This window comes from Echeneis naucrates, chromosome 23 (assembly GCF_900963305.1).
Source record: "Echeneis naucrates chromosome 23, fEcheNa1.1, whole genome shotgun sequence".
NCBI classification, from domain to species: domain Eukaryota; kingdom Metazoa; phylum Chordata; class Actinopteri; order Carangiformes; family Echeneidae; genus Echeneis; species Echeneis naucrates.
Window position 1 is genome coordinate 9,739,783 of NC_042533.1, and position 22,951 is coordinate 9,762,733.

At 40.9% G+C, this 22,951-nt stretch overlaps 1 protein-coding gene across 2 annotated transcripts; it reads right to left on the minus strand.

Moving 5' to 3' along the window:
- Positions 1-239: 239 nt before the first annotated feature.
- Positions 240-20,178, minus strand: LOC115036811 (protein phosphatase 1H-like). 2 transcript variants are annotated; one of them, XM_029495169.1, is made up of 11 exons: positions 19,704-20,178; positions 13,808-13,991; positions 12,425-12,538; positions 12,161-12,340; positions 10,015-10,127; positions 9,710-9,794; positions 8,158-8,276; positions 5,739-5,802; positions 4,615-4,722; positions 2,701-2,852; positions 240-2,317 (listed from the first exon to the last, which is right to left on the minus strand). In XM_029495169.1, the coding sequence occupies exons 1-11, from the start codon at positions 19,937-19,939 to the stop codon at positions 2,170-2,172; spliced, it is 1,503 nt and encodes a 500-aa protein (XP_029351029.1). In that variant the 5' UTR covers positions 19,940-20,178; the 3' UTR covers positions 240-2,169. The 2 variants fall into 2 exon arrangements, with proteins under 2 accessions (XP_029351029.1, XP_029351028.1); XM_029495168.1 differs by having other exon boundaries at positions 12,161-12,538.
- Positions 20,179-22,951: the final 2,773 nt, after the last annotated feature.

Below are 22,951 nucleotides of genomic sequence, written 5' to 3' on the forward strand. Positions count from 1 at the left end.
TTGAGCACCGCAGCCCGTGCGAATACAGAATGATAATGGAGAAAATCAGGTGAACTCTTGGATGTGCACTCTAGTTCTTGGAGCTGTGACAGTAAACAGACAAACTGAACTCTTGACACTTGCATTTCTGGAAAGAAATTGTAATGAAAAAAACAAAACAAAACAAAACAAAACATTTTGTTTCGTGTCTGGCCATCAGTGTGGTTCCCCCCCCACCCCCCCACCCCCCGATTTAATTTCCTTCCTTGACAATGAATCCCATCCTTTAGCTCTTATACAAAGGCGGGGAGGCTAATGATCGGAAAGGAATGACAACTTCATAAATAAATATGCACGGTTAATGCACATTTACTAACAAGTAACACTGTCACGCTCTCTTTAATACATTACAGAAATGTAAATGTAGTCCATATAAAACAAACAGTAGTGTAAATCATTGCACAGTCGTTTATACTCCCAGGCCTACAATGTCACTGCATGCACTGACACACAGTAAATCACTACATCCAAACACAGTACATCATTGCACTCAAAGCCCTCAACGTGATCTGTATCAAGCATCTAAAGCTTATGAAACATGCAAAACATGTCAAAGCAAAAGGAAGCTTTTTGCTTGTTTTTTTTTTCCCCTCCTTGGTGAACAGATCCACTTTGATTGTATTTTGTCATTTCCATTAATTTCATTTATTCCTCCCTGCTGCAGGGAATATGTGCCTCTTCATCATCACATGTATCAAGGCCCCACGGCGAGCGATGTGAATCAGCCTAAAGTGCGACTACACCAATGTACAAGTCATTTAATCTGAAGTTGACTTGTAACAAGCCATTTTTCACTTTCCAGGGGATTAAACTAACCTAACTTTTTTACCATGTTATTCCAAATATTCTTCCCCAAGTCATTCCTTTGCATATCTCTCATATTTTGGCATTTTTAGCCTTCTTTTTTGACAATTTTCTTCATTAATTTCCATAAAATTTCCTTAGAGCAGTTAGCTGTAGTTAGCATAGCCACAGAAGGAGGGGAAAGTAGTTTAAATGATCTGTTCAGCCAGCTTTCCCCCATAGTTTCAGTATGCTAAGCGACATGCTAACAGTTGAAAGTAACAACTATCAAAGAAAAAGGGAATAAGCGAATGAATCCTAAATGTTAGATTTATATTTTAACCCCATGATGCTGCAGCTAATCACCAACTAAGTGAAACCAAATTTAAGACAGAAATTTAAGATTAAATGACTTGTAAAAGTGAACATTTTCTTTCTGTGCACTAGTCAAACATTTTTCCAAACTCTAACCCTGCTTTGTCATTCACTGTTTTTTTTTTCCCCATCTCAACAGTGAAACTGTTTCTCTTCCGTCTTGCTACTATGAGGTGGCAACTTCATGTCATCTCTTTTTGTCCTGCATCTGCAATCTGTTCAGCAAACTGCCGTTATTTAGCAAAATAATCCTTCAAAGCCACACTGTGGCGAAACAGAAAATGCAGCTGACCTGTCAGCACCACCCATGGCCCGGAGATGAACAAGGATTTTTTTTCTTTTTTTAAACATATTTACAAATTCGATTGTACAGTACAAGGAAAGAAGAAGGGGACAGAGGACTGAAACAGAAGGCAGGGTAGAAAAAGGAGGCGCAAGATACTGTAAAGCATTAAAAGAGGAGTAAGGAAAGGGAAGAGAGAAAGAGGTCTATTCTTCACTTTGGATGAGAATTTGTCAATTTTAGCTTTCAGATCTCTGCTGACTTTCAGGAATTAGGAGTCATCCCCACCATCCCATGGAACACCTGTCACCTGTCTAACCCTAAGCCTAACCCTGTATCCCTTTAAATGAAATGAAATCTTTTTCATTTAAATTGAAAGATTGTATGAAATTACCGTCAAAGATTTTCCTGCCTACCCATAATATAAAGAAACAATACAGTGCTGTACAGGACTAGTTACCCCCATGCAGCCAGACTGGTGGCTGACCAACCCTGAACTCCTACAGAGAAATGAAACACCAACAAATCTGTATTTTTCATTTGACCTCGGCGAAACAGTGAAAATAACAGTGCAAACGGCACAGAGGAAACTGAAATTGGATTCTGAGCTCAGGACTAACCAGTCCTGGTGGTTGAAAGACCTGCAGGCCCTTCAGGGTCCTTGAATGACAGCACCTATGTCAGGCTTTTCATGGCTGACGGTTGCCATACATCAGCGGTATGATGAACACTGAGATGTCGTCTCCAGAGCCCAGACGCTCGTTGGTGATCCTCCAACCTCGGTCCCGCAGCACGCCACGAGCTCGCATAACCAGGTCCTGTGCCGCCATGGTGTATCTGGACCACAGAGGAAACAGCAGTGAAGCTTTTCCACCGTAACGCCGCAGTATTTTCATTTTACTTGATAATGAAATTGTGACTCATTTCACGCTGCCAGAGATATGATGACCCTTGAAGTTGATGTCTGTAGACTTTAAACGATGAGAGACACGTCACCTCCTGTGCACCAGGATGCCAAATTGTTTTGTAATAAAGGCTAAGTGGCCATGGTTGTAATTTTCTTTGGAACAGAAACTCTGCTTGTTGAATAAAATCTGCTATTCAATTGCTCGGTTACAGCACTGAGATTTAGGCATAATGCAGAAGGAACTGACACAAGAGAATCCTGTAATTAAAAAGAAAGCGAAAGACAGAGAAGCAGAAGGGAAAAATGATCCTACCTGTGAAGGTCATCAGGGTCACAGTTGGCTAGAAAAGTGGTGACCGCCTCAGCTACTTCTTGGTTGGACAGGACATCCCACAGGCCGTCCGTTCCCATCACCAGAACATCATCAGCTCCGTGCTCGTACTGCGTCAGGTTATACACTTTCACCTGCACGTCATTGCACAAAACATTCATGCTTCCATTGTAAAATTCTCCTGATCAATTCACATGTCGATGTTTCTGAGCTTCAAAATTGAAGTAGCAAGAAAATAATTTTGAATTATTAACCACTTTTTATTTTTCCAACATGGGCCTGATCAATGATGCGATAGACCAGAAACTCCCAAGTTCTGCAGAGTAAAATCGATATTTTTGTCAATGGAGTCTGGTGCTCTGAACTGAGCGATATAACAGGTGTTTCTAGTTAAATAAGGATCTTGCTCTTAAACAAAGGCATGTATCTCTGTAGGAATCATTACACTTTTATGGGACATACTTTCATGTGCCGGTGTTGTTTGATTTCAGTGGGGCAGCTGTTTAGCGACCGGAGGTTTACTTCAGTTGTAAAATAGGGCCTCAGTTGAAAAAATGGAAATGCTTTACAGGTTTTACAGTCCTGGCAATCAATCCAATAACTGTTGAGCTATTTCAGTTTTATATTAAAGAGTTAGACTGAATTAAAAAAATTATTTGAAATACATAGATATATATAAAGGACATGCAAGCATAAAATGGCAGTTATTCTGCTGATGTTAATTGTGCCATAAAGTGTAAATGATAGTCTATGACCGATATCAAATTACATACTTAAACCAAATGAAAAACTTTTTTGGTACGGTTGTACAACTCAAGTTTTTCCAACCATACTGAAATCTATACTGATCGAATATTTTCATAGCTTAATGAATTCAATGCAGTTTTCATTCACTGACAAAACTTTGGATAGAGTTGCTTTTGGAGGAGAAACCGAGGCCTATTGACAGAGATACAAAGAGCTGAGAGGAGTTAAGTCTTCCATGTGAACCTGGTATGAACTCAGGTATTAATGAATTAAAGATCAAGCAGAGCGCACTGGGAGGAAAAATGTAAAAGTCGGTAAGATGAGCTATGTCAGGAGATGAAAGCTCTTTGAAACCAGTGCCAGACAGTCAGACAGGTGAGCTCAAGTTCCCCTGCAGCACAGGACCTGGCTCAGACAGAGAGGCAGTAAAATGCCGCCTCTGGTGACTGTGATGAGGATAAGACACGGGTAGTAGTAGGGGAAGTCATGTGACCGAAGTCATGGCACAAAGGTAAGGCAAGGAAAAAAAAAAAACTGGACGAGGTAGAAGAAAGGACGAAAGAACGGAAACATCTGCAAAGTGGGATTATATAATAATTTTACCAGCTCTGGGAAACAACTGTAGACTGAAGGTTAATGGGTTTAAGGAGACAGATGTTAAGACGTCAGCCCACAATTCCTTGCGTTTGGAAAACCTTGCAATAAAGCACAGTCTGACCGCAGGCGTAACTTGATATCTGCTGGTCTCACGAGTGCAATGTCACTTTAGCTGAGGGCACAGGACCTTGAATAAACCCACATGCAAACAAAAGAAAGCCTTGGTCCCTCTGTAGCAAGCAGAGTGCAATGAAACATGACACTGAAACTCTTCAAGATAAAAATTAAAGCAACAGTTTGGCATTTTTAAATAAACACGACAGCTGTATTAATCTTCTCATCTATGTCTTAATAAGAGAGACATGAAGCAAACTTCCAAATATGCAGATTAGTTTAGAATTATTAGCTCACTCCACCGCAACTTAGGAGAACACACACAAACATGTGGTGACTATTTGAGGCACATTTGTCTATTTAGTGTTTTTGCAGCTCTGTGTTTCCTCGCATTTTGTTGCAGTCCGTTGAGCTCTCAGGGGCCGCCGTGGCTCTTACCTCAGGGCAACAGGAGAGGAACGGTTTGATGTAGATGTTGGAGTCGTGAACTTTAAGGTCATGGTCACCGAGCCCACGTGTCACGCCGATAGTGGCCAACACCCTGGCCTGTAACACAAAGTCCGGTTTCAGCGTTTTTGTAAGACGTACGAAAAACGTACTTGTTAGATAGTCATTTCTGAGCGAGTAGATTTAAACACGGTTTCTGTCGCCATGTCCAACATTAGTGGAACTACTGACAACTGCTTAATGTAGAGTAAAAATATAGATTTGTTAACATCTGCTAAAAACATCAGGAATGAACGCTTTTGGCGTGAGGACATCAAAATAGGATGGCAGAGAATTTCCGTGCTCCACATACTGCTGCATTTACTGGCAGCATCTCCATCAGGCCGATCTCTCATAAAAGTTTTCTGATGTTCCTGTAAATAGACAAATTCCTTCACAACACTACATACTAAAAGGAGGTTAGGTTGTATGTTGTAAGGCAACACAACACGAAATGATCTGCACAAGATATCGCACTTTGTGAGACAGTTTAATGTTTTCCTGTGGGCTAAGGATTTTTTTTTCTACTCCTTTAATTATGCGAACCTCTTTCAATATTCCTCCACTCTTTCATCCCTGTGTGAAAACTGAATTTAGAACAGTGGTTGACAGAGGGTTCTTTTTTTCGCCCTTCTCTGCTGAGGACTTGTTACGTCTCTCTTTGCATCAAAGGGAACTGATTGCAAATATGAAACAAGCTGACATGACTTCGAACTTGCAGCGTTTTGTGCAATTTATTTAATGGAGCGTTTTCAGTTCCTTTCTCTCCCTCGCTGTCCATCTGGGGATTAACTGCACTTTTCAGAGAGATGACTGTCATCTCCCGAGTGGTGTGTGTCCATCTCAATGCCAGGGTGTGTGCGAGTATTAGAAGCAGCTACTGGAGTGAAACTGGCGGACAGAGTTCTTTCTCTTTAAGAGTGTAAATTCACACACACACACACACACACACACATCAGAGGCCAAGTTGTCACCCACTGTTTGTGCAGCTGGGGTGTGTGTGTGCTTGAGCAATTTACGCTCTCTCTTCACTTCTGAATTTCAAATACACGTTCAGGTCTCAGACAGACATTTACCTTTTTCCCTTCACCGTATATTAGTGGAAACTTCAGATCTTCATCTTCAATGGTCTTGTAGGCCCTGTGTTTGAGGACAGTCAAGAAGATCAAAACCGTCTGATGCACACACACACATACACACTTTGAGAAAGAGCTGCTCAGTGGAGTGAAGAGCAAATGTAAACTTTACAGGTCTCCATAATTACACCTTCTTTTCTCTGGGTCACATAGACATTGAGAGACATTTTGGTTCTGGGCCACTGGGTGTTTTGTATTTAACATTAAATTTATTTTATTTGCCACCATTTTCATATCGACCATGATACAATGACCATGTAATGAAAGGTGCTGGATGTAGAGACAAATGTTATGATATTGCAGTTCTAACAGCTCTCCATCACCAGCATAAACACTATAATCACCAACTCATTCTTGGTGAGTTGGTGAGGAGCAGAGAGAAGTCCGACCAAACGAATGTAAATGCCAGCTAACATTTTAGCCGCCACCACTTTATACAGTGATTTGGTGTCTTTGCTGCGATTACAGCTTGTTCCATTTCTTTGTGATTAAAATTTTATATTGGACATTTTAGAGACCAGCTGGATAGATGGAGTATGAATGTCAATACTGGTGCAGCTGGAGCTGAGATAGTCTGACTTTCAGTCTCTAGTGTACGACGACAGCTCCTTAAGTGCACTTTCCTAGATGCAACTTGATAGCATCTCTTTGCCAGGCACATTTTAATAGGCAGGGCGGATCCCTGCCTAATAAAAATCGAAATCTTCCGAAGTCCACACTACTTCGACTTGAATAAAATATACTGGAGGATGTTTATTAATGTATTTGAAAGTGGGAAACAAAGCGACTGATGTTCTTCATCAAGGTTTTCATCACTTTTGATTTTGTCTGCCTTTCAATGCAAGTAATGGTTTCGTCTGGGGTGCAAAAGCAAGTGTTTTTCTGCTGAAAGATTTAGTGAGACAGAGCAACAGGGGGGTATATTCCAATACACAAGTCAACAACAAATTCTCAAGAACAAGTGAAAGTAGAAGATTTAAGAACACACTTAAAAATAGGGCTTTGATGTCAGACTGTAAGACTCCATGGCTGATGCTGATGTACTTAGACTGGCTAAATTAGACTTGGCATCACCAGTCAGTGAAGGATATCAACCACTTCAAACGGCTTCATATCTGACCAGAGTTTTCTCCGTCTGTCATTCTCCGTCTCTCGCTGCCCATTTGTCCATCTCAAACAGAGATGTGTGCTTTTCACAATCCAAACATGGCTTAATTATGTCTGGGCTTTTGGTTTTGAGCCTTTCGAGATAGGGCTTCTCCATCTCTGCTCATCAAACTTTGCACCTCTCACAGACAGAAAGGCAACACTGAGTCACGCTGCACTCATTTATCTACTCCGCTGTAGGCGAATGCTCATTTTTAGCATCATCTACTCTGCGTTTCAGAGTTACACAACTTAAAAACACTCATAGATGCCAAACATTCACTGTATCCTGCTTCCAGAATCGGATTTTCTCTGGTTTATATTTAAACATCTTTTATCTTCCAAGTGTTCACTGGACAAACCGAGCAATTAGCAAACATCACTTTGGGCTCTGAGAAATTCAGATGAGCACTTGGGCCCTTGAGGAGCTCTTAATGAATCCTGCCTTGCTCAAGGGCATCGACTGTAGCTGCTTCTTGTAAACAGACCACTGTTGCCAATAGCAGTCATTACAGATTCTTGGCTTTATCAAATCCCTTAAAATGATTCTCCTGCAGCCTGCCTGTTAGTGCCCAGGCCAACATTCGACATTTGAAAATAAGAGCTGAGATACAGAGTTGTGTTTTGAACCTCACTAAGCTATTGAATATTTTCAACAACTTAAAGCTGCCATTGAATGTCTGTCCAGACTGCAATTCACTTATTATTTATCATTAAATTGTTCCTGAATTTCATGACAAAATATGCAAGTGCTTATTTATGCATATGTATTTTACATACACTTCTGTCTGGATAATATTCAACAATTGAGACATCTTGCTTGTTTTAACTATCTATAATGGCTATAATCATATTTCTGCATCCATAATGGCTCAAATGCTTGTGTATGATGTGAAGCAAAATCACTACAAAAATAAGCTTTGTGGTCCTGGCAGTCCCCAATGTGTGGCATAAAAAAAAAAATAAATACAAAACCAGACTATTGTTTCATTTAAAGTGGAGGCAGCTGGGTGGGGGTTTGGGATTTGCAATCACAGAAAAATTTGCACGTTTCATTTCGCATCATAGCTTGGCAGGTGTAATTCACTTTAGAACAGGTTTCTTTTGTGGATATGGAGCCTGCAATCTTCAAGTGCTTTGTGTGCTCAGAGAAAATACTGCATTAGGGAGAAAAGGAGAAAGAAATAGCAGGAGAAAAGAGCATGAGACTTACCAGCCATTCATGGTGAAGTCTCGGTAGAGCATCCTCTTGCCCACTTCCTTCCTCTGAACTCTCCGGGGAAATTCCAGGTGTGTGAACTCATTTCCTAACAGGTGAGGCTGCATGAAACCCTGGGGAACAGACAGTGATGGCTCTTGAGTCAATCAAGCAGATGAGCCAGTCGCAGAGTTGCAGATATTCCATGACTTTGTTTTTTTTTTTTCCCTCATGTCACTGACTACTACTGAAGAATGGATATTGCCCAATTAAAACATTGCTGCTATTGGCTGTTTTTTTTTTCTCTTTCCCTTAAAACGCAACATAAATAAAAAGTTCACCGAGTTCACATTAATTGGGTTTTGAACTCAATAATTTTCTTCTTTCATGCAACAAGCCATTTCTGGCATCAATGGCTCTGACGAAGTGTTTGCTCAGTGGGGGAAGAAATGCTCAAAAAGGCTTGTATTCAACATGTGACCTTAGTAAAAGTTTGTAGGAATAATGAGGAAAATGTAGCTTAAGTATTAGTTTTACAAATATAGTTATGATGAAAATGTTTTCTTGTATGTTTATGTATTCAAACATGAGATTATTTTTACTCATACATCGATGGAGTGCTGTGCGATATTACGATATGTAACGTAGTGCGACATAAAAATGTCGATCATACAATATAATCCTCTATTGTTTATATTGTACTTTTAACTGCTCAGCCAATGTAACTGCAGCAACACAACTGCTTTGAGGTAGCATTTTGACACCACCCGCAAGGACTCGTCTACAGCACGTCTAATCTTTTCTATCTTTTCTGGGGTAAAATGCGACAAAACAGACTTAACAAAAAAAAAAAAAAAAAAAACACTAACGGAAATATGCATTACTTAAAAACTGATTGCTCCACCAGATATTTTAAATGGTATTTGTCCAGTGTAGTCCAAGTATGTGTTTTATAAATAAAAGAAAAGCTAAGAGAAATTGCCATTCTCTTCATGTGTGTATATGTATAATTTTAAGAAAAGATACTATATTGGGATATATATTTTGGTTCATATTACATCAATGTTTAAGCAGCATTTTAGGGTTGTATTTGTTTAATTGGTCTTAAATATTTTAAATCACTTTTTATGTTTTTCCATGACTTGGACAAATAACTGCCAGCCAACCTTCTGTCAATCACTATGGATATTTTGATTCATCATTAAAGCAATCAAATAGAAGTATAAAAGTAGATAAAAGTTGTGAAGTAAAAAGCACAATGTTTCTCTTTGAAATGTTGAAGAGTAAAGGTGACGAGTATCTCAAAGCACTGAAAATTTTCACCACATTTATTTAACACATTTACCCATGAATCCATGAGACACATGGAATTGCAGAAGTCTGACTCACTGACGATAAAAAGACACAGCTCTATAGGAAATTGATGGACTTGCGCTGTTGATTGTGTTGACACAGTAAGACTTCCTTTATTACATACATCTGTCACATGTCGGATTAAAGACCAGCTATCACAGCAGATCAGTATTAAACTCTCAACAGAATACAGATGAAAGTATGTTTGTCTTACCAGGAACTGGAGTCGCTGTCGCTCTGATTCTGGGGTAAACTCTGTTGACATGGGAATGATCTCATTGTTTCTAATAATGATAGCCCTGCAGAAAGAATAAAAGCCAGAAAAGTAACATCACCTTGTGCACATGTAACCTTTCATTAAAAAGGAACCAAAAGCTCTATTTGTCAGACTTCCTTTCTCTGTCCCAGCATGTTGATGCACCGCCATTATATGTTTTCAGGAGCCCTGGGGAGCATTGCAGTATTATTAAGCTCAGGTCCTTCACAAACCATATCATTTGGAAGTCTGAGCACACCCACCTACTGTCCCCCGCATTCCCGACGTATAGCTTTCCTAGCAGGTAAACCACGGTGAGGGCCGTGCATCCTCCTGAGATGTTATACACCTGCTTCTCCCTCTCAATCTGGGCGTCCTGGGAAAAAGAGACGTTTTCTTTAATGAAGCATCACTTAAGACGAACAAGAGGAAAAACAAAAGGTCATTAAAAAAAAACTCCACACTGTGAGTAGCCCACGCAAGCAGAAAGCATTGAAATCCACAGTGTCTCATTCAGTTCAATAATTCAGACGCAGAAAGCAAGACTAAGCCCAAGCTGGTAGAATTTGATCAACCTGTCAGCAAGGGGGAAGCTGTGTGGGCATTGTTGTAGACTATCGATCGGTTTGACCTGAACCTCTTGTTGACCATGTGTCAGTATACAAGTGCTTGTTGGTCATGAATAATGCAGAAAGTGAAATGTGAGAAGGTTTTTATCTTGACTTTGCATCATTGGGTTGAAGGAGCAATGCACTATCTGCACAAGTGCTTACAGCCAGTGTATGTATTTCCTTATTTTACAATATATATTTAGGTTTTTGGTATGAAAACATGGCCTATTATTTCTGGCCTTTCTTTAATACAACAAGGACATAACTACATGCGTTTCTCAGAGATTTTGCACGTCTGTGTAGAGACCCTGTAGCCACAGGTCTCTGATCAAGACTGTTGGATTTCATTCTGCAGAGGCCACAGCTTTGACTGACACACTGATCACCTTCAACAAAGGATGCCAAATCAAGTGTAAGACTGTTTCTGTCCACAAGTGTAAAGGGTGGGGTGGGGGGGTCGATCTGTAAAGAGCTTTTTTTATAGTCTGGGTTACAACTTGAACAGCGTGTACTGCATTCCATTGCCATCTAGTGGTAATACGGCATACACTGGTTTTTAACGACTGCTTGTTTCAACGTTTTTTAAAAGAGGCACACAACATGAGAGATGGAAATTTCAAGGCGAAGCATCAAATGAACGGTACAAAAGAATCTGTTCTGTTTTGGAGGGTTAATTCATTATTTTTGGCTGGATGTGTGAAGACACAAGAATAGATTTCCTGTGGCTGTTTTCCCCTCAAACGCCTTTGAATAAAAAGCAAATGATGTGAGATATATTTTGTGACATGCTGCTGTGGCAGACATTGACAGATGACATTTCCTTATCTGCTTTGTATCCATGTAAATGTTTACTGCGCACACATTGGGAGCATGTTGCTACAGCAGAAATGTCCAATTATACACGTAATGCATTCAAGTGTGGATTATTATATAAGCAGAGTCCATGGTGAGACGATTTCATATATTTTAATTAACGTTGTAAGGATTTTTACTCCAGTGACAGTGGAACCGTTTTGGAAAGGTCTGCTTCATTTAATTAAACTCTTTAAAAGGGAAAAGGACTCAAGGATTCATCACGTATCACAGCAGATTAAATACATTCAACTACAAAGGATCTCAAGTGCTATATGCCATACTTCATCACCTATCTTCCTGTGACCCTCACTCATGCTCAAATCCTCTGCTTTGCCAGGTTTTTATGTCCCTCTTTGAAAGCAAGGCTGATCAAAGTCATACAATCTACAGAGACAAAGCATAACGCTGCACCTACTGCTACTTTCCACTTCATCAAGTCAATTCATTTATTGTCACAAAGCTGCTTTCACTCTGACATTTCTTGCGAACAAATATTTGAATATCTATTTTCTATTTAAATGGCTTCAATATATTTTAATTGATCGGCAATACTCTTGTGGTTTCATTTGCTATCAGTTAATTGCAGTAATTATATTACTTCATTTTGAGTGATAGGTAACTGATCAAAAAGGTAAAATGTCACCAGAGCCATAAAAGCACTGACAAGACTCCTTTATTAATGTCAGATATTTAGACTTGGCACAGCTCTGACTAATAACATTAAGGAAGGGATTGCTCTCTTAAATGTCCCAGTTTCAATAGGAATGTGGCTGACATTAGTGTTACTATGTCCATGATATTTCAAAATGTCAGACCAACCTAAATAGACTAAATGTTAAGAAATGAAGCCTCGCAGAGTCGCTTCCAGGGAGAAATCTTTCAGAGGTAATCAGAATGAGCGGACACAGTTACTGTACGTAATGATTTTGCAGCTGGTTCTCACCATCTCCTTGAAAGCGTTCTCTATGGCTCCTATCACCAGGCTCTCATGCTGGATCTTCTTTTCTGTAAAGAAGCGAGGTGGCAATGGCGGCGGTGGAGTGCACGGAGAACCGGGCGCGCCTGCAGCCCCGCGCAGCGATATAGCCCGGGTCAGGGAGCGGTGGGGGCCTTGGATGTTTCCCTGGAGGTAGGGGTTGTTGTCAGGATCCTCTCCCATCACAGTGGGAGGTGGGGAGGCCATGTTGCGCAAGATTTCAATAACAACCTGGAGCTGGCAGGCGATGTGGTGATGCAACAGACGGGAGGCGACAACTGCTGCACCTGAACCAGCATGACCGTCGAATAAGGCCCAATAGTGGAATACCAGACCTTCAGTCTCCTGCAGACACAACAGAGGAAAATATAAATAATGAATCTTTATATTGGTAATGTGTAAAGCAAGGGCAGCACGGTGGCCTAGTTGTTAGTCCTGTTGCCTCACAACAAGAAGGTTACGGGTTCAGTTCCCGGGCCCCTTACGTGCAGAGTTCGCATATTCTCCTCTGTGCTTGCATGGGTTTTCTCTGGGTACTCCCTTTTCCTCCCACCGTCTAAAGACATGCATGTTTAGGTTAATTGGTGACTCTAAATTGCCCGTAGGTTTGAGTGTAAGCGTGGATGGTTGTTCGTCTCGGTGTGTTGGACCTGTGAGGAACAGATGACCTGTACAGGGTGACCCCGCCATCACCCAATGTGAGGTGGGATCGGCTCCAGCACTCTCTGCGACCCGGAAACGGATAAGCAGTGGAAGATGAATGAATGAATGAAAGTCTAAAGCAGAGATGTGGAATAGAATAAAGTTCTGAACTTGGTGAGTCATAAAGGAGAGAAAAGGGAGCATCCTGACTCATCCTGTCTCCTCCTGTGAGTGACAGAGGACCAGAGGTCAGACCTCCTCATCTCAACTACGGAAGGCTTTCTTTTGTCTGCGTCATGTCTGTGCCATCACACAAACTCTGTTAGGTACTTCCTGACCTTCTATACATAATTTTTGTTAAATAATTGAAGGTGAAGGTTGCAACAAACCACCTCATATTTATGGTAACTAACAGCCACTGAAGGAAACTATTGACACTGATTTTTGACTTTATCAAAAATATACAACAATTATACTATTGATTTTGGAGGCAATGAAACTTGCTAGTGTGAATGAGTTGAGTTTGCAAGAGACCTAAAGTTCAGTGAAAGGATCGCTTTCATTATGATGCGAAGTTGCAGGTAGCAGGCAGTTAGCTGGGATACAGACAACAGCAAATCTGCCAACCACCAACTCCAAAGCTCACAAATTAGTATATCTAATTATTATTATCAAATTCATTCTGTTCAATTCTAATGCAAAACCAAGAATGCTCCTTTTATACCTAGTTGTTTACATGCTTCTTGTATATATGATTCAGCAAGTTAACTATCTCCTTCATATTTGTCAATCTCAATTCTCATCGAAGCAGGATATCTAGTAGATGAACTTGCTAAAATGGCAAACTTTTCCTGTCCAATAAATGTTTTTGTATTCAACCACATATTTAGGGAATTTACCTGTTCATAGGTGCAACCTGTGTGTATACTAATGCATTCCATAGAATGCATGTTTGTGCTTTTTTATGCTCACCTCTCCCGGTTTGTCCGTGTGCAGCCCGAGGCCCTCTCCGTTGGGGAGGGAGTTGCGTCTCTTAGCGGTGGGGGTCTTGCTGGGCGTGGAGGGAGGGCAGTAGCTCATCGGCCTCCTTCTGGCCACTACAACGTCACAGCAGGCCTGGTCTTCATTCAGTGCACTCTTACCAGCATTAATCACCCTGTAAGGTGGGAGAAAGAGCAATGCGGGTCAAACAGGGAGCGCTTGTTTGCGATGCTGCTCTGCTGGGAGTGATCTGATACATCAGGACAGTGGATTCTGGGTGAATTAGTGGGCTTCACTCGAGTGTCTGCTTGTGCCCACAGATGTATGTATTTTTGTGTGTGGTCTCTTATTTAAGCAGACAGACCACAGAGAAAGATGATGCCATGACCCAGTAACAATTAAGGCCAACCACACAGTAACTATGTGGTTTATGATTTCATACTCTGACATTTCAATTTGTTTTTTATACTGTCTCCAAGTGACTGACTTTTCCTATTGGCAACAGCCTACATTTTTATGTTAACAGCATTTTGAATACTGAATTTTTCAACAAAAATGTCAAAGTTTATGTCATGCCTGGTGAGATGCCGCTGTCCATGGTACTGAAAGTGGGCTTTAAGTCTAGTAGATTAATAAAGATAAATTAGCCCCATGTGTCTGCATGAGGACAGGATAACACACACAGACAGACCCTGGACACACCAAATGGATCAGGTATATATTTGGGATATGCCTAGTCCTTTTTGAAGCTACATTTAAATTGATCATGGTCTTAATGCAAGGAATAATGTGTACGTAAGGAAATACTAATAAATATGGACAGTTTCTTATCCTTTGGTCCGATTCAAAGTTTTCAAAATCATAAAAACTAAGACTCACCACTGGAAACTATTAATGTTGGTTATTCTGCTCTAATTTTATGTTTAGCACAAACATGATGAGTGAATATAACACCTCCTAATCGTTAGCATTAGGAATATAATTGTATATATAAAAAATAAAGTCTTAATTGTCTACATGTCAACAAAATTAGATACAGAGCTTTTCTGTTATCATAACTAAACTTTCACTGGCCTAAAAACAACAGCTAATGGCAGTTCAAATGTCATAGGGCTTCCACGACATGGTGAAGAGTGTCAGATTGTGAAGACAGCTCTGGCAAGACTGACAAGTCCGACAGACATATCTGGAGGCTGCCATGCATGCCTGTGTATGGGAGTTCAGCAATCGGCATGTCTATTTATAGACTCAGACTGTGGGATGCTTTCTGCTGGGCAGCATCATTGTCTGGATCTTTGCTTCAAATGCTTGTTAACTCGCAACTGAGATAAATGGTTCAGGAGTAAATGCAGAAGGTAAAAAAATTTGAGCGCATGCAGGAATATGTGCGTATATAGATGCATATTATTCTTACATGAATGGGTGCTGTTCTTTTGCCTCAATTATAAATAAATGTATGAGGAAAATCAGACAAATTCATCAGAAAGCCTTGTAAAGCTCTTTGTTGCAGCTGTTGGGTTACTAGCAGGGTTTTAAGATTGAGAGGAGGAAAGTAGAGGGATGGTGCTGTGTCTTCTCTACAGGGCTCAGTGGTTAAATGGGAGGAGACAGCATCAATACAAGCTATAAAAAACCAACTTTCTTGCTTATTGATTTGTTATCACTAAGGATGATTTGTTAATTAGTTGATCACCCAGTTGACCAAACTTTTTTAAGCGACCATCATCTTGTTGCCCCTCCCTCCCCCACCCCATAATAGACATTTGGCTTTTACAGATCAAAACCATTAATCAAGAAAATGACAAAGACACTGAGTGATAATGAAATCGGACAATTGTTGCAGGATGTGTTAAATCCTTTAAACAGCATTTCTGCTTCTTTAGCGCATCCATGATCAACCAATGTGTGTTACAAAAAGTGTTTCAAAAGTGTCTTGTGGTATTGAGGGAGCTCCTGAACTATATTCAGCAGTACTTTGGCTATAATGTGTCATTCATCATGCACGCATAGTATAAAAGCCACTATCTCCAGGGGGCTGGGTTTCACTCTGATTACTTAGCTCAGTTTTCAAAGCTAATGCGTTACCAATGCAGCTATAACCACAGTGGAAAATACCCTGAGTTATTACAGCCATAAAACGCTATGACACATGGACTTCTTTCATGCTTGTTGATACACACAAGTCCAGGAAGCCTTTGGCTGCTTCATCTAATCTATTGTCAACAACCACCGTAATGAGTTGACCTGTGGGTGTGAGGACAAACATGTGCAGGTGATTATAGTGTGTTTGATAATAATATGTGGAACTTCTGGACCATGGAGATAAAAAACTATGAGCAAAAGAACATTCTCATCCTTCATAACTTCCATGCATTTAATTTAATAATCCTTCTGTGTTTCGTGAAAAGTACAGCTGGTCCTCTTGTGAGCATGTGATTGGGAATAATCCTGCAAACTCATTTGTCCCCATTTTACCATTTTGCAGGAAGAATGACAGTCAATATTATTTCCCTGCCAATCACATTTTTGTTTCATTCAGGACAATTACCGTTCCTCCCATTAGGAAAGAAACCTAATTTTCCCCTCCATTGTCAGACATGTAATGCCGTCTTTGTTTCTCTACCCTCAGCAAAAGATTCTGGGCCAGACATTGGCCCCAAGGATGTAATAATTCTTTGGTGAGGCACAATGCTCGAACGCTTTGCCAGTGTTTCAACTTGGAAGATGAAAGGAACTGTCACAACAAAGCTGTGTTACAAAAAGCCAAAATTTTTTACTTTTTCATGAGTGTTTTGGTCATGATTTTCCTACAGCCTGAATATGAGATAAGAAACAGCACAATGTGACCTTGACTTTATCATCAGAATGGGTGTGTTCAGGGTTATCTTTATGTAGTTCTAATAGGACTGAGAGGCCCATCACTAAAATAGCACCAATGCCTTTTATAGTGATTTTGGTGCAAGATTTATCCCCGATTTCTTTTTTATTTTCTTAGTCAGACCCCAGGAAGAAGAAACTAACTATTAAATTATTAGCAACAATGGGTGATTGACTTCACACAGAAGAAGACAAAACCTATTCAGCTCTAGATCTTAGTCCATTTGTCCACAGTGAGTGGAGTTGTATTATATCAGATATTGAGTTTGACTCATTCCAGTTTAATGTCCTCCGGGAACTTACATACAATGAGCGAATGTTAAACATTGGAAGTGCGGCATATAAGTGGGGCTTTCTTCAATGCCCGTTAGCCTTGCTAACTTCTGCAGTTTGTTAATTAGCTGGAAACGCTGGAAAATAAACTCAAAACAACTTCACACTTTCACTCCTATAATTTAGTTTTTTAAAACGAAAGTCCAATTTTCCATTATCTTCATACTCTAACCATCGCTCTTCCAGCAATCCAATGCGCTGTGCTTCTGCGACATTTGGAGAAATCTTTGTGTAAAAGGGTAATTATTAACACAAGGGTTGTCTGTTGGCTCGTGTCCTGGTTTGTCAGCAGGATCACAAAACTTTAAATTAATTTAAATTTGACAAATGGGGCATAAGGCTAAGGACAAAACAGATCTGGTTAAAGGGAGACACCAAAGACCATTAAACATTAAACCTGTACTTACAATTGTTCATAAAAAAGAAACGAACAAACAAACAAAAAAATGACTTATGTTTACTCTGCTACCACGTCTGAGGTACATCTGAGGTATGAGAAGTGAGAGCTAAAACGGCTGCTGTAATGAAACCATAGGAGGCTTTAATTACAGCTAAATGCTGATAGAAGCTGAACTCATTAACCACACTGGCCCCGCAGAGAGACTTCATACCACCTCTGAGTATCAGTCAAGTGTGTATGTAAAAAAAAAACTTTTTCTTCACAGGTGACAAGCAATAGAGCAACGTGCAAGCCAAACATACTGAAAAAGATCTCTAAGATCTTAACTTAACATGCAACATTAATTTCTATTGGATTCAGAGAAGAGACCACATATTTCTAACAATATAAAATGTGTTTCAAAGAACGCCAACAGAATGGGATATTTTTTTCGCCCAAAAAGAGCTCAACTTCACAGAGGAACTATTTAAAAAGATTTCCAAACGTAATATGAATTAAAGCTGCAGCATGTCTTTAATCAGAAACAGCAGAATAATCATGATGATATGCTACTTTTACTGGAAACTATATATATGTGTGTGTATATAGCACCACTGTTCTTGAGGTGGCTAAAATTTATAAGGGAGATTTGATGAAGTAGATTCATATCATATCTGACAGAGCATTCATTCATTCATTCATTTATCTTGTTTCGCTTATCCGTTTCCAGGCTGTGGGGGGTGCTGGAGCCAATCCCAGCTCACATCGGGTGAGAGCAGGGTACACCCTGGACAGATCACCAGTCCATCACAGGGCCAACACACAGAGACAGACAGAGACCAACAACCACTCACACTCAGACCTTCGGACAATTTGGAGTCACCAACCCAACCTGAACATTCACGGCTTTGGACGGAGGCACAGGGAGAACATGCAAAGTCTGCACAGAAAGGCCCCAGGCCGGGAACCGAACCCATGTTCCAACCACTATGGCGCCAAACTGTGTGGTAACTGCTGATTAATAGCAGTTCTTTCCTAACTCCTTAAGTTTTTATGTACCTTGTTGTGAAATGCCATCAACACAAATTAATGGTTTCAAGGCAGAGAGGGAGATTACCAACTATAAATTTCCTTTTGTGATATATTAATCAAGGTTGGGAGGGGATGGGGCTGCTAAAAGCTACTCTGAAATCTGTTTGCCTTTAAGATACACACCAAGCACCATGCTGACAGAAGAAAATGACTGCTGATATTTAATTAGGCCATTTACTGCCTGCTCTTTCTTGTACTGCAGTTAATGTCTTTCTTCTGACCCTCCATCAGTATAACAGTGGAACATCCTGTCCATGGATCACAGGTTTAGTAAACAGTTGGTAGTAACTGAGTGAATCCCTTCAGTGGTTTAGTTCAAACCAGGAGCTCCCTGTTGTTTGTGGCAGTCTAAGCTACATCCGGCAAAACACCACTCATTAAGTTAACAAAGCCTGAAGGACGTTCAGGTAGAGTTACATACAGATGCCTACAACTCCAATCATCTGTTCATCTTAAGTTACTAAAGCTGTCATATTCAGCACATTGGTCAAAAAAAAAAGAATTTATACACCATATCTCAGGAATCCATGCACAATACAAGCATGATGCTTAAAAAGGATCATGTGTATTAGGAATATCTCGTCAAAACTCAGTGATGGCGCTTTACTTCATGTAGGTTCTCTTTTTGAAGCATGATATCTCATTTTGCAACACCTTTGCAACACGCCAAGCACAAAGGTAAAAATGTTTTGGTGTAAAATATGACGAAGTACGAGAAGTACTATTGTAGATGCTAATGCATAGAAAGAAACCAACTCCTCTCTCAAGAACTCCAGCTGTCTGGAGTTTGAATATGAGGCTGCACCCTACTGAACTGGCCTGTTACAGTAAAATGGTGACATATGATCCCACTGACTGACTGAGTACAGTTATGGCTTAGTGCCCAGAGGCTGCTGGTGGAGGGTGTATCATCCTCCTGCACGTGAAAGCCAGCTCGGCTGCTGTCATCACTCCAAACTGCACGCAATTCAGCGTGCTGCTTAAAGCTTGCAGAGGATCCAGGTGACCAACAGGTGCAGCCTGGATCCAACTTCAGGGCTTTTTGTTTGGAGAAGAACTGCACATCCAGCCTGAGGATGAAGCCCCCCCCCCCCCCCCCCCACACACACACACACACCGCCCTGGGGCCTCCACAGCACTGAACCAAAGATGCTTTACATTGCATTTAAGCTCCCATTTGAGGTCAACATGGTCGGTGTTACTTACTCAGCGTATCCGGTGGCCCACGGTAATCTCCTGCTCTCCTTCAGGATGAGGATGGGCCGAGCTATGCGGTCCGCCGAGCACTCGTCCTCATCTGGGGAAAGGCCCAGGAACTCGGGTCTGCTATATGGGAATTTGAGCGGCAGCTCGGAGCCCGGGTTGCCCGCACCGCTGTAGCCGCCCCCGGGCATCATTCCGCCCATGAATCCGGCCACGGCGGACTTGATCCGGGTGAACATGTTGGCGGAGCGTCGCGGCGGGGTGTCCGTCGGCCGGTGCGCGGCGCTGCGGCTCCCTTTTCCCGAATTCCCCCCCAGCTCGCCCGGACTGGTCGACGACAGGCTCAACGGAGAATTAGAGGAGGAGGAGGAGGAAGAGGACGAGCAGGAGACCCTCAGATAGCTACCGATTCATGGGTGCAGAGCGGAGACATCAGCCGCAGCCTGGTGAAGCCCCCATGGAGAGTCATTGATACAGCTCGGCCGACGTGAACGCGGAAATACACCGAAGCTTAACGGGTCACGTGACTCATCCACGGACGCACACTGCAAAAAATATATAAATAAATAAAATAAACACAAGACAGTCCAATGCACGCTGGAATGATGAGAGCGTCAAGATGTTATTAAACACAAAAAACACGGTGATGTGAGACGAATCTGATAAATATAATTGCTTCATTTCTAATTGTTGTAATTGTTAACATTTATCAGGGAACAAAGGGAGTGAAGTGCTCTTCCTTTAAACCAGCTCCCTGTAAACCAAAGTAAAAGAGATGTAAATCTCTAATTTCAGTCTTTGTGCCAAACAGGACTGCAGGGACAGGGAGAATGACATTTTTTACAGTGCAGGATGAAGAAAGATTGATAATTCTTCTGGTGCGGGATGAGCAGCTTACAGCCGCTGACAGCAGGCTGAAGGTAAGTCAGGCCACCCTGAGCCTGGCTGCAGAGGAAAGGTGAGAGGAAGCTTACAGTGGGAGAAAAATCTGCACTGGATGAAGGGTGGTGGGGTGTAAAGGCGAACCTGCGAACTAAAACTCAAGATTCCACAAATTGTAGCTCACCTAAATGCTGCTGGACTTGTGCGTAATTACGTGCAGCACTTCCTTTTGTCCATACAGACTACTGTAGGAAAGGGCCTATGAGTTTAATTATGTTTCTAAAAAAACATCATTGTATTGATATATTATATATTAACTATTATAATTATGGTTGGTAGCCAAGACCAACAGTAACTACTGGGACACACCCCCATCAAACAGGTAACCTCTAAAGGTCACACCTAACCCTAACCCTTCCCTCACGGTTGCAAAACTGAACCCCTTAGAAAACTTTAAGGGCGCATTAGGCTTAATTTATAGAGGTACCCTGAGGTTCTCTGAAGTTTTTGGAAATGCAAATTGCCACATGGTTTCCAGGAAGGTTCTACAAACAACAGAACATATTTTAACATTAATGAGCATTTCTGGAATGCAAAGAAACAGTCCTGAAGCATTGGATGTAGGTCAAAAATAGTTTGCTGGGAAACCAATCAGCTTTATCATTTTGGTTTTTATTGAATGCTTTAATTCACCATTGTTGAGGACAACTTGTTTTTGTTTGATTTTTAGTTCCTCTATCCATTTTATGCAGCGTTTCGAAAAATTAACAACTAAAATGACATACTATTCCACTGGAGGAAACATCAATGGCTTCCGATAAAAAATGTTCAAACCTCTACTTTAGTGAAATACTTTTGAAATGCATATTCAGTGAGTGTTTATTATTGAGTTAGCAACAGTTTTGAGTGCAGACTTGATAGCTTACGATAGTTATAGATACACTCATGGCTGATTATCAAGCCTTGGAATAATATTTATAACAAACTACCACCAGTGAACATAAGAAGTGTCATGACTGTGTAAAAAGCTGCAGTTATTGTAATACACACATAGCCCCAGTAGATAGAGCCATTATACAAAAGTAGTGAGACAACTTTAACCCACAGACAAGGAACCAAATGATCACATTTTAGTGTTTGTTCAGGAAGTAGTTAAACCCTGTGAAAAAACTGGACTCATATATGGCAATTGAAACACCAATCTTATGCCAGTGTTACTGGAATGGACCTCATACAATGCCAATATTGTTTCACCTCACCTTGAGTGTTCATTGAGCAAGCAATGCAAGCTAGCCTTCATGCCATACATGACACATACAAACTTGACAATGACTTAATTACTTGAAACACGTGTGCGTGTGTTCCTGCTCTGTGCCTCCCCATTGGTTTTGGCAACATAAACGATCAATATCAACAATGATGGAATATTTCACGTATTTAATTAGGACGCAAGACATGACGTTCCTGTTACTTTTTTGTCTCAGGGTATAGCTGTGGAATGAAGCCACACACCGTAATGAAATACTTTGGCTGAATGTAAAACACGTTTTGAACCATCATTCCTGTTGTGCAGACTATTTTTATGCCTTTGTCTGCTGGGCTGTAACTGAGTGCAATGAATAACCAGTGATTATCTTGGAGGTGCTCTTTCCTATTCCGAGCAGCAGCTTTGCAAAGTTCAGGCGTTGCCTGAAGACATTTCTTTGAGTTGGCTGACACCCCCCTATTGAAAAGCACATTCTACACCAAGCATTAGTACAAGTTGCTGTCAACTTACAGGAACTGTATTATTGAGAAGAGGGATATCTAAAATGGGTCAAAGCTTTCACAGTTGTGATGAAATGGATCATATCCATGTTTCTATACAGCACACACTGTTTCTATGTTGCACAAGTTTTTGTGTTTACTCATAATTTGACTCCTAACTGAATAACCAGTTAAAGGAAATGGCTGAATTATTTCCTTCAACTCTGCTTTTCTTTTTGCTTATTGTTTTGACTTCTGGGTCACCTTTACAACCACAGGGTGCTTGCTGCCTCTCTGGCTTCTTTGACAGCCATGATTACTTTCAGTGGATTGGTTGCTTTGTCAACAAAGTTAGCAATTACTTTCTGCAGCTAAAGGAAACATGATCCTACAAAAATGCTAACATTACTTACATGTATGCTTACTTGTAACAACTGCTGGATTTGTCTGCTATTTGTCTGTCTACTGTGATAATGTGTCTGTGTTCTTAGACACATTATCACGGGGGGTGGGGGTGGGGGGGTTCTGTGTGTAACTCCTGAGAAAGTCATACTCAGTTCAATATTTCAGTGTGCTTCCTATGCAAGGGTTTGTCACAAATGGGAAACAAGAGGAAGTGTCCT

Bases quoted from the DNA above. Each gene is read 5' to 3' on its own strand.
- LOC115036811 (XM_029495168.1), bottom strand. From the start codon at position 19,939: ATGTTCACCCGGATCAAGTCCGCCGTGGCCGGATTCATGGGCGGAATG. The intron at 8,277-9,709 runs GTAAGACAAACA...TCTGTTCCCCAG, and splicing joins GACAGCGACTCCAGTTCCTG to GGTTTCATGCAGCCTCACCT. The intron at 2,318-2,700 runs GTAGGATCATTT...TCTGTGGTCCAG, and splicing joins GACCCTGATGACCTTCACAG to ATACACCATGGCGGCACAGG.